Raw genomic sequence first — 15,909 nt, 5'->3', positions numbered from 1 at the left:
CTCCCAGGGGAGCATGAAACTCCTAAAAGTTGGGTTGTAACTGCTACAGAATATTGTCTCGGCTGTGTTCCCTGATTTCCTCACCTCTTTTGTTTCTTCACTTAAGCTTTCTGTTATTAGTGAAGAATGTATATGCCGCTGCTTTGTAATTCACAGAAAAGAAAACACAGAAGAGATGTTCATTTTCTTCCAGTATACCAAAGTGAAGTGCAGATGAATTTTGAATTGGATGTAAATGAAAATGGAAAATATAAAAAAAAATATACACATTTGTCTGCTATTATCCAGACATTCTTTTCTTAGCTGTGACACAGAAAATAAGGCTTTTACTGTTATTAACAGTAATTTCAGATATTTCAGGGGGATTGTTGGGGAGCCTGCCGTGCACAGTTGCATTTGCTTCCTGATTTTGATGCGTCCTCCACCCAGAAGCAAATCAGTTCACTAGCTCAGCACTTCAGGGCAAATCAGAACTTGTTTTGAACTGGCGCTCCCTCCAAAGCTGGAAATTGCATGTCCGAGGGTGGCCTGCACTGTAAACTATTGGAATCTGGAAAAAGCAACATAATTGCAGGCGTTGAAGCCCACAGGTTCTGCCTGCTTTACATACTTTACAGAATTACACGGTGGGGTGAGGGAAAGTCAACCAGCATAATGCAGAGTCCTGCTGCCTATACTTTGCCTGTCAAACTGCTAACAAGCGCAAATGATTTTTTAATGATAGGCCCCTCTATCCCACAAAGCTGTCTACTCACAACAGCCACACACACACCGCACATTGCACACATCCCCTTCTACCCACATCTATAATGAGTTTTATCAAGGGAATTACGTTTGGTTTAATGGATACCATTCCCACTCACACTATTGTATTCAATTTCCAACAAGATGCTTCTTTTTCCTTTATCACTATTTTTCTGAGACACGGCATGTGGTTCATCAATGCTCAAAATGCTGATATATCTCAGATGCAGGAAACTAAAGTGCCTACTGAGAAACAACTGCAATTGAAGCTTCAACTATACAATCTTTTAAAAAAGATTGGCCTTTGTAAATCTGTATAAATATGTGTGACTTACCGGCCCGTAGTGTTATTGCATTAAAACATATTTAACGCTCCATTGGTGGACTAGTGACTAGTGAGACAATGATGATTTTATTTCAACAGATTTGCCGGAGTTCATCGTACCTGCACCTACAACACGTTCTAATCCCACAACATCAGATATTAAAGTTTACTAAGGTGTTTACTAATTGTGCAGTTTTGTACATCCTTTGGTGTATCATATTGATGCGACAGGTACCCTTTGGAGTTACTATTGGATGCTCCAGGAGCACTATTATTTGATGCCCACGGTGTCCAGCATTGATGCTACAGGTGCACTTTGGCGTCTGTACTGGACGCTCCCTGAGCATCACCTTATAAGGCTATGGGAACGACTTTATATACACCCAAGGTCAGGGAAAACCTCTCAGGTTAACGTTATGTTAAGAAACAACAATGGTTAGGGTTAGGCACAAAAACTTAAGGGTAAGGTTACGTTAGACGATAAAGTACATAAAAAAAGAAAACTCTTCAAACATTTAGAGTGGCACACATGTACTTCTTTACTATTGTAACCATGTACACCAAGGAGCAAAACATCTTGCACTAGAGTCAAACTCTGGTCTCTCGTGGAAAAGTCCTGTGTCTTGTTGTACCATCTACCTCCACGTCCCTATGAGACTGTTCAACTAGAATATTTTACATTATTATGTTGTGTGTCAAATATGAATGGGCGGGGGTTTACTCTAAACTAAGCTAAAAACTCAAAGCGTCAATCACAGATGCAAACGGGCACCTTAAGCGTCAGCATGTAACGCAGATGGGACGCGACAAAGTGGCACTTTTTAATGCCTAGGGAATAAGAACGGACTGGGACCTCTACCACATCATTTAGGAAGTGCCAAAACCAACTTGTCATGTCTTAGTAATGATGACAGAAGTAATGACAGATGACAGTGTTTACTATTGTAGTCATACTAGAGTACTGCAGTAATTTTAACCACAGACAATAATTAGTAAGTTAGTAATTACTTATTTTAACCATAGTGGGATCTTCCTCTAAGCCTGAAAAAGTTGCATACACCGACCTTTCAAAAGAAAAAATAAGAGAAATAATAACTTTGTTGCAGCAAAATGTTTTCGTTTTGGTCAAGACATGACAAACACTGTCATCCTTCCAGCTGTCAGATGGAAGTGCACCGCTGTGTCATGGACTCAGTGATGTTCCTACAGTCTGTTGGGGCCCTAGTCAAAAATATATACAACATAAAGTTACTATGCTTACGATATGGAACATACAATAAAATACACACCACACCACAATGCACATAGCACGATAACGTCATCAGTGATTTATAGTACACTTCTGGTGACTCCAACAAAGCTGGACACATCAGGCTGCTCTAAGTTAGCTCATGGTAAATGTCAAAGTAAAAAAAACAAACATTGTGATACCCGTGGAAGTTCCATTATTCAACTGTGTCTTCACTACAATTAAGGCAACACTAGCAGCATTTAGCGTCGCCGTCATTTCCTAAACTCCTCTTCATTTTCACCAGCTGCTTTTCCCTGTTTCATTGGTCCTGTTTGTTTACATTGAATCATGCGCTACTTGCAACGGAGTGAGATTCAGGGACCTGTTAGGGGCCTCTGCATGGACTGCATGCACATGCACTAAAGTAACCAGGATACTCTGAGAAACCAGCTTTCTCAGGTACTAAGGGATTAGAGATTACAACCACTTGCAAATGAGTAATCTGTTTCTTTAGTTTTTGCTGTGATTATTTAAATTGGTAACTTAATGTGGCTGTACAGAAAGAAAAAGACAGTCAGAGTGGGTGGACAGGGGACAAAAAAAAACTGACTTTGAAACAAGAGACAACAACTTGTTTCTCATTTCAAACCAATTCTCAGCTTTGTAACTTCATTGATACGTTGATGTCAAACATGACGATAACCTACTGTGCCTATTGGCGGGAAGAACAGAAACTCCACAGCTGCATTGTCATTTAGATTTGCCTGAGCAGATACTTACTGAGGCCCTAGCTGTTTCCATGCAGAGTGAAAATGCAGCTAGCATTCGTGACTGTGTAACCTAGTTACTCAGTAACCTTCTTCTCTGTTTCTCTTCCTCACATACTGTACTTGCACACATTTCACACTTTGTTTCTTTCCATTCCTTCTGCTCTGCCATTCCCTCTATTATTGAAGAGTATTCAGGGGAGGATTCTAGTTAGCACAGTCTAATACAGATGTCTACACACACACAGACACACACACACACACACACACACACACAAAACCTTGTTTTCAGTTCTGTTAAATCATAATGTGCATTTTTTTCTTTCATGTTATTCCTTTTTCATTTAATATAGCCTTATTTTTATTTAGTCATTTATTTACTCCTTCATCCTCTAGATGCGACTGCCTTCACACTCAGGTTGAACGCAGATTGACTGACTGACATGCTAACAATTACACATATACAAATGCGTTCTGTCCAAGGCAGCAGCTGAAGCTGGACAAAGCTGAAAACACACATTAATGCATGTTATAATTGTGTAAATGACAGCAGCAGTGTCATACAGAGAGAAAGGCATTGATCTGATTAGAATGTGGTTCCACATTTGCCCTCGCATCTGTCATAATTTCACATAACAAACATGCTATTGGTTTTCTATTTGTGGAATAACTGAGATAGATTTTCATGTCTGCTTCATCCCATCACACCAATCCATCTTTCTTTGAGTCCATGTAGATTGCTACAGCATCGGGCTTTGTCTGATGGTGATAAGGAGTGATTGGATTTGCATGTGTAATCACTGGTTATGGGATGTTAATTGTACAAAACAGTGGCCTGTGGGATGTAACATTAGATATGTGTGAATAACACACACACACACACACACACACACACACACACACACACACACACACACATAAACACAGACACACCTACACACAGTTTCATGTTGTTAAATGTTTCCCACGTAGCATTAGTTCAAACAAGAAGATGTGTTTGTAGTCCAATTATCGCCATTGTAGTTGGATGAGATAATTTGCATAAAGACTAATCCCAACTGTGACTGTGGATTAGACCCTTTTCTAGCAAGCAGTTGAGTTCAGGATGATTTGCTGACTGATGTTAAAGAACTGTGTTGCTCTGCTCTCACAGGCCTCCTGGAGTTCTCTCCCGTCCTCCTACGATACTTGATCTCAGGTATGGGTTCAACCATTAGAATTAGATCCTGTGCATTTACAGTAGTACTGTAGTGAAAATCACCAACAGATTTGAAAAGGTCCTGGTGTCATGTATAGTAAAGATGGTTCCTTTTCTCACTCTTTATAATAAGTGGGTGGCAAAGATAGCGAAGCAAAGAAGACGAGGAATGGTAATATTGCCTGATGTCTTGCTGTGCTTGGGTGCCTTTGTTCTTTAGCTGGTTCGCCGCTTGGCAGGCTGTAGTCTAGTAGCTGAATCCACCTGTGGAGTTATTCACTTCATACTGCTCTCTAGTCAAGTCCATCTGTTTGTCTGAGTAGAAGTATAGAGCCTTTCACCACTTCCTCATCTAAGTTTCCTGTCACACACTGCCCACCCCCCTCCCCCCCCACTAAGTACTTTCAGAACAACTCTTGAGTTTCTGCGAGTCTGTGAAGAGGAGCTGTGAAGATGCAGCAGACGATTTTCATCTGTTTAATTCTTCTCTTTCTGATTGCGTCCGTACGCCTGATGAGTCACAGTTAACCCAGTCACACAGCTGTGTGATTCCCAGCGCATTGATTCATACAGTGTGCCACCACAATGCCTACCTCTCTTCACTTGCCTTTTCCTTTTCCCTCCCTCACAAACTGCTAATGAAGTGAATCACAACTGTTTTTCCCCCGATCCCTTTACCCCAACAGCTGATGGTGAGCGATTGCATCCACAATACTCTTTTAATTAGTATAGAGAATAAATTGGTTGAGCATGCCTTTTTCCTTAATTGCTTTTTCCTCAGCTTGGATTTAATTGGGCTGCAGCACTGTTTATTGATCTACTTTGATGTGCTTTAATTTGGATAATTTTATATATTTATTTTGGATGTGACGAGCCAGTTTGTCTTAAGGGGAGAGTGTTCCGTACCGGGGCTGGTACTGCAGCAGACTGCGGTATGTTCAGTGAGCCCGGGGTCCAGCGTGTGATGGCAACTTGGTGGGGAGATGATCAAACCCAGAAGGCAGCGAAGCAGCTCCACTACAGTCTGAGAGGCCTCAAGTGAACAGCTCTTTGATCTCACATCAACACCTCATGAATGCCAATGCAGAGCAGTAAAGCGAGGGAGGCAGGCCTTCTAAGCCGGTCTTAACAGGCCTGCAGGCCAGTACATATTCCTTCCAGCAGTTTGCGCCTGATTCATGCTGCGTCATGTCTCCCCCTCCTGCCTGCCACAACAAAGCCCAATTTTCAGCCTCCACCTCCATAGTTTCATAATTAGTGTGCTTCTCTGCGTGTGATTGTGGGTTTGTTTGTTAGATGTGTGTGCGCATTTGCTCATTTGAGCATTTGTTTGAATGTCTCAATTTACTGTTTTTACTCATCTACCCACCACCTGTGTTACTCCTCATTCTTCTTTGTAGGGGGCAACTTCACCCTGGCCGAGCTGGGTGTATGTGAGCCTGCTGCCCCTCCACACCCCGCTGCCGTACCCTACTGTCCCGACCTGGGCCTCCTCCAGAGGGGTTACTCCCTCAGCGCTGGCTCTGATGCCGACTCAGACCCAGAAGGGCCGCTGTCTCCAGAGCGAGCCATCCAGCTGTGGGCCGGACGAGGAGGGGTAAAGTCCCGCCGCAGCTCAGGAGTGTCCAGTCACGAGAACTCGGCTCTCACTCTGACCGACTCGGAGAATGACAACAAGTCTGATGATGAGTCAGGTAGGAGAAGAAGATTCTTGAAATTGTGGTCAAGATGGTAAATGTGCCAAAGTACAGGCATACTGAGTTGAGAATAGTGAGTAAGAGAGTGAGTAAGAACTGATGGGGGAGTGAGAACGAAACAGGGAGGATGTGTGGGACTGACATAGTATGATAGTCGATTTTTACTAGGGCTCGTGACTGAGAATGTATGTCTTACACAATTTTGTCAATAATGTTCAAATCCTTAGACCATCTCTGACTCCCATTACATGAATTGTGGGTGAGTTGGATTTATCGATTAAGTCTGTTTCTGATCTGAAGAACAGTGTTTGGACCCCCCCCAAGAGACCTATCCCTATTGTCATCAATAGCACTTAGCTGAAGCCTTCTAACTCTCCCTTCTTAAACACTTATCTGCTAAGATCTCACCACTGGTCTTTAGCCAGTCTCAAAAAATACATTTTTTTGCTAATGGCAACTGGCACCACGGCAATTTAACTTTGGAAATCCAACAATGAGGTGCACTTAGAGAGAAGTTAATCTTTACTTTCCAAGTGCATCTTTTGTTTGAATCTCCCAGTGAGTGTGAATGCGTGATGGTCCCAGAGGGAATCTCCTTCCTCTGGCAACTTTGTTTATTGCCAACTTCCTATTTCCTTGTTAATCCTGACGCAGTCGTAAACTTGCGTGCGAGCTTTCGCTGAGGTGTCAATGGAGGTTAATGAAAAGTGGATGGAAGGAAAAGCAACAGTCTAATTAATTGAATTCTCGGCAGCCGCATGTATCAGCTGTGGATCAACCTCTGTTGGACTGGGGGCCTCTAAATCGAAACAACTTCTGTCGACTGATCAAACTACTCATCACCTATTAAACACGTCAAGAAACACCTTCTCTGAGATGCGCCTCTCATCCCACTACCCGATAATTGCTTTGTGGTTAATTACCAAGCTAATCTTGCAGCCGCAGATATCAGCCGCAGACACCGCTCTAACTCTGTCTCAGGGCCAGGAGAACGCCATTGAGCGCTTCCTTGCCGCATTTCCAGACCTTGTAAAATTAGCTTCTTAATCCAGCTCTATATTGTGATAATTGTTTGCCTGCAGTATGATGTCACTGAGTGTTGATTGTTGAGAAGATCAAAAGTTTTTTTCTTTCCTTTCCCAAAAGAAACTTTGGGAAAAGTGTTATTCATGGATATTTCTGTGGTCCTACAGGGACCAAACATACTTGTCTGACTTGTTTGTTGGTGAAATCCATATTGATGAGTATGCAGAATGTGTCTCAAAACAATGTCTACTAAATAAAATGCAAAACTTCAAAAGACATCTATAAAGGTTTTCAAGGGGACCAGCAGCTCATACCTTTAGGCTCATCTCATGGTCCAGACTGGAGATTTAGATTAGACCTTAGAGTTTGTGTCTCTGCCAGCATGAAGAGATCAGAGGCAGTGCGGCAGCCTGATAAAAACGACCTGGTGTGTGCACATCTGATCAAATCAACTCCTTAGATACGTAGTTGCTCTGAATGAGGGAAATCTCACATTTTGCTCCTGGATCTTCCTTGTGTGTAACTGTGAGCAGGATGGCTGAATGAGAAGCACTGTAAAGCGCTTTGGGTACAGATCAGGTAGTACTATAAAAGTGCGGACCATTTAACGGTAAAAGAAGAGGGGGGGGGGGGGGGGGGGAGGCATTTTGTGTGTCCCAGTGAGTCGGCATGCTGAATTTGCACATTTGTCTGTGTTACTTAGTCTGTTGTTGTCCGAGTATATACTCTTAAGACTGTGTGTTAAGAAAGTGTGCATGAGCCCAAACCATGCACATATGTGTGGAAGTGTGAAACAGGAGCAACGGGAGTGTCAAAACAGCAGGAGGAGGATCTGAGGGTCTAATAATAGAGATTGACAGAGGCAGACAGAGAAACAACATCATAAACACATGCTAACAAATCAAAAAGACAGTGACGTGCTAAAACACCAAACGGCACGCTGCACCACTCTCATCTCGCTGCGTATCTAACAAGCTTTAGAAGTCTCACCTCCACTTGCTTCCCTCCTCCTCTTCATCTCCCTCCTCTCTCACCTTTCTTCTTCATTTTTCAAGCTTTTCCTTCTGTCTTCTCTTTGCTCGTGCTGTGCCTCTCACCATCCCTCGTTACGCTCTTGTCAGTACAGCTTGCCAGTGTGAATGACAGGTGTCAGTTTATAGGTCTAGGGTTCCCCTTCAGGGCAGGAGAGTACATGTGAATGATTGTGCACATTTGCCCTATTACAGGATCCAATACCAAAATAGAAAGCCCAGAGAAATGGTGACAGAAATCACAAACCTCAGGGAAAGTACTATTTGTGTTAGTGTGAGAGTGTGTGTGTGTTTATTACTTATGTCAACAGGACAACTGGCTGCAGCGTAGTTGATGGATAAATACACAATTTCTTTATGTCTCATGTCTTTTATCTTCAATGCTCAAATTTTTGTCTAATAATAATAATAACCAGTGAGCTACAAACAAACTCCAAAATAAGTTTCATACTAAGAAGACTTTATTCACATTGTTCGTTACCTAATTGCATGCACTATTTTTAAATGCTAGATTCTGGAGGAGTTAAAAACAAAACTTGAGTCAATAACAAATTAAAGAGTGTTATCCTTTCAGTAGATAGCAGTCATCGGTCACAATGTCTGGTGTAGTTATAAGTCTCAACACAATTAGCACCAAATATACACCTAATGTAATGGTGCATGCGTGCGCGTCTGTGTGCGTGCACACATACATTAGACTGAGGAAAGAAGTAAAATAGGACGGCGGGCGAAGGAGAGACATTAAAAAAAGTAGTCTTAAACAGGTCTGCTGCTGTCCCTTGCTGTATATAATATTGTTCCTTACGTACATACAGTGCAACTATATACATGTACTGTAGTAATCATTTGTATTCACAAACATACTTGGATGCACATTACCACTAGGAAAAGGCAACATGGCTGAAACAATGTTATGAATTCAATATGGTACATGCATACTTTTAGGGCAGTGGTGGCCTAGTAAATGAGTAGGGAGTTTGCAAACAGGAGGTCGTCAGTTCAATCCCTGGACCGGTGGGAAGAAATCTGGCTTTGACACCTCCTCACACATCAACACCACTGTGGTGCCCTTGGGGAAGGCCCTTAACCCCAGCTGCTCTAGTGGAGCTGCTCAGTGGCCACAGGTCAGACTGTGGTTGTGGTTGCAGCTTCCAAATGTGAATGTGTGTAATAGGGTGTTCCTGAAGAAGAGAAGTGCTCTCTCAGTAGACATGCATGTAAAGATTGATGATTTTAAAGCACTTGGGAAACAAGGTTCAAGGTTCTTTATTGTCATTTCAATCCTAAACAACTGTAAAGAGAGTAAAACGAAACAATGTTCCTCTGGGATCACGGTGCTACAAGGAAGACAGACATAGAACTCAAGACAACACATTCTATAATTATAACTATCAAAGACAGTAGATCCCTGCCTATATATAAAGTGCACAGGTGCATGTGCAAACAGTGCAAGTTATAGGACAAAGACAAAAAGACAGACTAACAGTGTGCAGTAATATTTGGTAATGTAGTAATACTAAACAGCTTTTCAACAAAACATCTTTTTGTCCATGCTTATAGTGTCATAATATTGATGCACGATTCACCTGTCTAGAAGTTTTCTCTACTAGATCTCTGTTAAATCAGTTTCTAAACTAAAACTTTGTAAATTTTTCATTTGTTTTTCCTTTTTTCCATTTACTGCTAAATTCCAATTACCGACCAGTATGTAAAGCCTGTTAAATTAGTTTCCTAAATGCAACTCAGGGATTTCAAAGTTTCCCTACATCCAGCTTTATTGTCGAGTATTGAATAAAGACACTTCGCTTTTATTGCCCCTTCCAGACACTATTAAAATAAAGAGACTAGAACGTTGACTTGGCAGAGCCAATACGAGTTTCGTTTGCACAGGCAACACAGCGAGACAAACAAATATGGGCATAGAGAGCAACACTGGGAGATTTCATTTTGGCAAAGTGGAGGAAGAGATTTACTGTCACACTGTGCACTGCCTCGTAAAATGTCCGTCTGGAAACACAGGCAGGAGAATAGAAGTGCTTGTAAATTCCCACAGCAGCGCCTGATGGCCGCATCCAAACTGCATTGATCAGGAGGGAGAATGATTAAAACATGCATTAGATGAAATAAGATCAGGCTTTGACATTGATTTAAATCTTAAGCTAAGGGCAGACTTTATGGCCACAATCCATAGTTCAGTGCTCTACATATGCTTGTGTGTGGGCACATATGCCTCCACGTTTCCCTCTCATTAAATAGGAGCCTGTTAAGGAAACAGGCAGAATCAAATTCAACTTCAACATTGTTTTTCATCAATAAACCTTGGCTTTACTCATACAGCCGACTTTATAAACACAGACAGGCGCTGGCCGGTCGCTGCACTGTCAAGGCCCAGCCCAATCACACATGCATGCTGATTAGCTTCTTTCAGACAATCTCCCACTTCTCCCTCCTTCTCTGGCTCAATCTCTCCATCTACTCGACTGGATAATAAATCATAGGGTAGTATTGTGACGTTATGTGACAGGATGTATTAATCTCCTAATTAGAGAATGAAAAGGTGGCGCTAAATTTAGTCTGGCCTTTCTATCTAACCCTTCCCCCCATTTGAGCATGCTCAGTTGCCTGCTTTCTCTCACACAGCCCATGTTTAATATTTTTGCTCCTAGTAGATGTTCTGTGTTCTTATGTTTATGTTGCTTCTGTTTTTTTTATAAAGGATCATTTATGACAATGCAGAGAAAACTTTGCCCTTAAAAACATCTGCAGTCAAAAGTTCCTTTTTTTTTTTTTTTTTAAACTGGAGCTGTAATTATGCTTTACAAAAGCAATTCCTGATTAACTAATCAAATCTACTAGCACAGGTGGAAGAGCGCCTGCATCTGCTCTGTCATCGTCATTCTTTCTTAGCGTACAAATCCCATCACAAATCAAACGGAATCAATCATGTTCAAGTCAGCTGATGAGATTTTTTTTTTTTTACTTTAGAGAATATTTAGAAGTGGAGCGCTAAAAGGATTGCCTTGTAATCAAGGTAGATTAGGATAATGTTTGATTATGATCATTTTGATTTAGAAAGTGCTCTATACTTTGGGATGCAGATTATAATTATATGTCATAACAATGATTCAAAGTCCCTTTTCTTGTGAACACACTCAACACCAGTAACTTGGTCCACGCAGCTCCCGTCTATCAAATTCAAGCAACATTTATAGAGCTGGACTGGTGGGGTCCCACAAGACTACTGCTGTCCCCTCAGGGTCTCTGTTAGTGTGTGTAAGTAAGAAACTGAGTGTGAGAGCTGGTGTGTGTGTTAGGAGGGTCGGGGGCATTAGCCTCTGATTGAGTTTTCAGAGAGCAACGTGGGGTGCGAAACCCTCTACAATGGTCTAACAGAATTAGTAGCTTGTGATGAATGGTGTGTGAGAGCAGCACTGACAGCTCACTTTCACAAACACACACGGATGTGAGTGTGTGTGTGTGTGTGTGTGTGTGTGTGTGTGTGTATGTGTGCGCACACGTGCATGTACGCCTCCATACCTCACCCACTGGTTCAAGGACTTTTTGTCCATGCAGCGAGAGCTACACATGCTGGAATTAGAGAAGCAGCGATGGACACACACGCTTACATGGACATGTGGCGCCTATCTGGACGTGTTTGTCTTTGGGTTAAGCCTAGAGTGTGCAAAATGCCCTGCAGTCAGCATCAATCAAAACCGGTCTGTTCAACCTGCCGAACACGGCACTCATACATGCTCACACATTCACAGCAACACTTTGATGAATTAAAGAAAAACACGGCATTCATATTCGTGTTTGTGTATCTCTGGACCAGAGCTGATTTTGAAGTGAAGGCAGATAATACACACTCACACAAAGACAAGCAGGCAGGTCGGCACACGCTCTCACACACACACACACACTCTCAGATGCATAAGAGCAGTGTTTAATAAAAGCCCTGGTATATTGATCACAGTAGATGGATGCTCACTCACATTAAAGGGAGGTAGCCTGGAGTAATAGATAGAAAAGAAGAAGAGGGAAACATAAATGATGAAGAAATGGAAAGAGAAAGGCGGGGGACTGCTTTTCACATAAAGCAGACAATGAAGGTGTTCAAAAAAATGTGTTATTTTGTGTACTTGTGATGAAAGCAGGCAATAGTTGCATCTGCAGGGAGGTCCCACCCATTCTAACAGTATTATTATCAGGTAAAAAGAGTCACAGAAGCGGTAAAATATCACTGGCTTCTGACTTGTAACTTGCTGACGACTATACTGCTGCCCTAATAGGAAATTTAGTGAGCCATAATGGCCTCTCATGCCATCCTCAGACCTGCCAGAGAAAGAAGAGGAAAGAAAGAGAGGGAGGGAGAGAGAGAGGGAGAAGGAGCACTGAGTGCAAATTGAGAATTCTCCAGCCAATTATGAGTGATCATATTTTCCTCTGCATGGTGCTGAAACTACTTCTGTAGTTTAATGGTCAGCGCTTTGCCTCCTAATGAAGGCTGGAGGTATCAGATTGAGAGCAAATGAGGAAAAAAGGTTGATGATGGGAGGATGGAAGGCAGCATTCCCTTCATATTTGTTTTTTTTTTTTTTTCCCTACTACATTGTTGTATAAGTTTTACTTTACTTGACTCATGTAAGTGTTTCTTGTTTGGTTTAGCTTCAGTTCTGTTTCCATCCTCCAAATCATTCTCAATTCATCATAATCGATTTTGTTTTCTTCCTGCTTTTTTTTTTTCTTTCTTGCATCCCTTCTCCTTCAGCTTACCTAGATGATGAGGAGGATGAAGATCCATTTGGACACTACGTTATCAGTAAGTCACACCTGAGTGTAGCCTCCTTTAAAAGCTCGCCCTACTTTAGGTCTATCTGTTTAGTTGTGTTCAGTGTGCTTTTGTGCCCTTTGTATGTGCGAGGTTTGCTGTTTGGTCTATTAGTTAATGTTTTTTTTTTATAAAAGAAGCTGTTGTACACAGTCCAAAAGCTTCTAACTCGGCTCTAGCTGAGAGTCTACATTATCCCTTACAGGCTAGCTCTTTTTATTAAAGTATGATTGCAGATATTGCTGTAATGGTCATAATATTCACATTGTCCATTGTTGAATGTTGTCAGGGTGATGGTGTTTGATATAGAAGAGGGGAACAATTAAATAATGGGCCTCTGTACATTACTCGTGTTCCATCTGATACAAGGCAAGCCCGTTGTTCTTTTCCGCATGCCTCATCTACATTTACGAGCTCCTTTCATTATGATCTGCTGTTCATTAGCGCACTGGTCCAACTGGTTAATCTCTTTGCACTTGATCAGAGGAAATTTCCCAGAGGGTGCTTTTCGTTTTCCTCCTCCACCACCGGAAAGTCAGCCGTATTTACTTGTGTCTCGGAGATTGTTTGTCTCTGTGAGTGTGAATTAGTGTTAATCTTCGTGTTATTGGGCTGAAGAGTTTTCATCTGTTTTCATTAGTAAGATCAGAGGAGTGAGAGTAAAGTGTCTGGCAGAACAAAAAAGGGAAAATAAACCTTTGTATACGGTAGTAGGTGAAGGTTACTTTTTAATGCCTTAAGGTTGGAGTAAAGAGATTTTTGTACTTGTTATCTATGGGTTAGGCTTAACACTTAAGGTCACAACCTTTAAGTGAATAGAAAGAAAGACATTCATGCATACAGTAGCAGCAAGGAGCTGAGGAGATAATGGAGCACAGGTTGCCTGCTTGGGCTCATGTAAAGGTTAATCTTCTTGAAGCCTTTTTGAACTGATAGAAATAAGTCAATTCTATAATGTATTACTACTGCACAGTAACAAGTACACACATTTGAAGTACATGAGCTTGCACATGCAAACATAAATACAAAAGTGCAATCCAGATAAATAGGAATCTTGATCACAGGAGTGTAATGACACTGACGCATCTGAGTAAAATTTCACATTCTGTACTTTGCTCTTCTGGTTAAATAAAAATACTTATAGGAGGCAAAGTTGCCACAGATGATATTTACTGATGTTAATTTCCCTCTATGCCTTTTTTTATTACTTTCTGTCTGTGAAAATATGGTATTTAATGCGTGCAGTCTCCTTGGTTTCTGGTGAGTAAATATTCACAAGTTCTTTGGAAATGAAAGTCTTATATTTTATATTTTATTTATTATGTGGCTCATACAGTAAACAATAACTGGAAGGGTAACATCTTAGACTGTATTTCATTCTGATGCGTTTCATTTAAACATCGTAAAGTTATATAAAATCTTCATTTACATAAAAAGAGGCACAGCGGGTCCAGAATAATGTTTTTTCTTAAGATTAAGATTAAGGGAGTATTTCATTTGAGTACATTTTAACTTTTCAACAGCATTCAGGTTCAAACTAGAGTTACCCTATCTGATACGTTTTCTTTTCTTTGAGTTCTTCTACAATTAGAAATTGTAAGAATTAAGGTCCAGCATACACAATGAAATATTAGCCTGAGCTAAATGAACTGAAAGTTATGCATATTTGTCAAAATTACATTTTCCAGAAGAAGTTAAAAGGGTAAGTAGAGGTGGGGAAGAGAAATAGGATGGGGAAGCTTTAATAAGAAATTCCTTACTCAGTATTCATATTTATAGAGGACACCAGGCTCTTAACTGGCAAATAGGCAATATTGCTGAGATATAGTACGTGCACAGGTGTACAAAACAGCAATTCACACATAACCTAAGTCATTATATCAGCTGGGATTGTTATCAAAAATATGATCTTTTTGTTTAAAGGAAGTAAGAAATGGGGTTTAGAAAATATTCAGGTTTATTGGTAATTTCACAGATTAGGGAAGTCAAATCTGGTTCAGTGACACCTACCAACCTTCACTGTGACAGCTAACGAGAATTTTGAATAGATGATTATCAATAAAGTTTGATGCTTATAATACCCTTTATTGTCAGAAATACCGGCATAATGGCAATGTTGCTTTGTTGGTCGGTCCAGAACTTCACTCCACACAATCTCAAGAACTTTTGGATGACGTGCCATAAAGTTTCCCATATAGCCCCTCGATAAGGAATTCCAATAATCCTTAATGTTTCTTTTAATGCAGCCACAAAATCAGTGACTTTTAGTGAAATGTACCAATTACTATTGAATGGATTATCGTGACCATTGTCTGAGAATGAATTTTATTCAACACTAACCTTTGTCATTGTTTGTTTTCATTAATATGATAAAAGAAACTAATACATTCAATTAAACACGTATTAAAGACAGACGGCAAGTTTCCATCGTAAGACCTTTAAACTACAAAAAAGAACAATATTTAAAGAGCTGTATGTTTCAATGCACGCTGCGAAGTCAAATAATATGCTATTTGATCAATTTAATTTAATGAGTTAAGGATTTATATTGAGATTATGATAAATAAAACAATATATTCAAGTAAAGATACTTTTAGAACAATACTTGCTTTTTATTTATGACAAAAAGAAGTAGACATTTTAAGTTTAACTTAAAAAAAGTAGCAACCCTTGATATTTATGTCAAGTTAATTAAAAAATGCTGAATGAGAATTTACAGTGCGAGTACAGCTTCACAGAGCTGCTATAAAGACTTTTACTGTATAAATATAATCAGTTACCCACTGATACAAAATAGATGCAAGAATATGTGCTCAGACTTGGCTGGAAAAAAAAAAAAGCTGGCAGATTTTCAAACAGAAATCAACTACAAGACAAACCACCACACAGTATTTAAAAAATGCAACCATGCACAAAAGAATACATCTTCAGTATATTTCTGATGCTTTATTTTGCTCTCAGACATCACTGTGTTGTGTAACTATTTTGTTTTGTACAGTGTCATAATACACAGCAAGAGAGAGAGAGAAAGAGAATCAAGGACCAGAAATGCACAAAAGATG

General features: G+C 40.5%; 1 protein-coding gene across 6 annotated transcripts in view; it reads left to right on the top strand.

Annotated features, from left to right (window-relative positions):
• Positions 1 to 15,909, top strand: part of tenm2a (teneurin transmembrane protein 2a) — a 219,729-nt gene that overhangs the window by 64,901 nt on the left and 138,919 nt on the right. For 4 of the 6 annotated variants that reach the window (XM_067517992.1, XM_067517993.1, XM_067517990.1 and 1 more), the window contains exon 3: positions 5,666 to 5,959. In XM_067517992.1, the coding sequence (XP_067374093.1) occupies positions 5,666 to 5,959 (294 nt within the window). Of the gene's footprint in view, positions 1 to 5,665; positions 5,960 to 12,787; positions 12,839 to 15,909 lie in introns of all 6 variants that reach the window. The other 2 variants (XM_067517988.1, XM_067517989.1) reach the window with 1 other exon arrangement.

Source organism: Channa argus, chromosome 10, assembly GCF_033026475.1.
Source record: "Channa argus isolate prfri chromosome 10, Channa argus male v1.0, whole genome shotgun sequence".
In the NCBI taxonomy this organism is placed as follows: Eukaryota; Metazoa; Chordata; class Actinopteri; order Anabantiformes; family Channidae; genus Channa; species Channa argus.
Note: the sequence above shows the minus strand (reverse complement) of the source record. Positions and strands in the feature narration are given on the sequence as shown.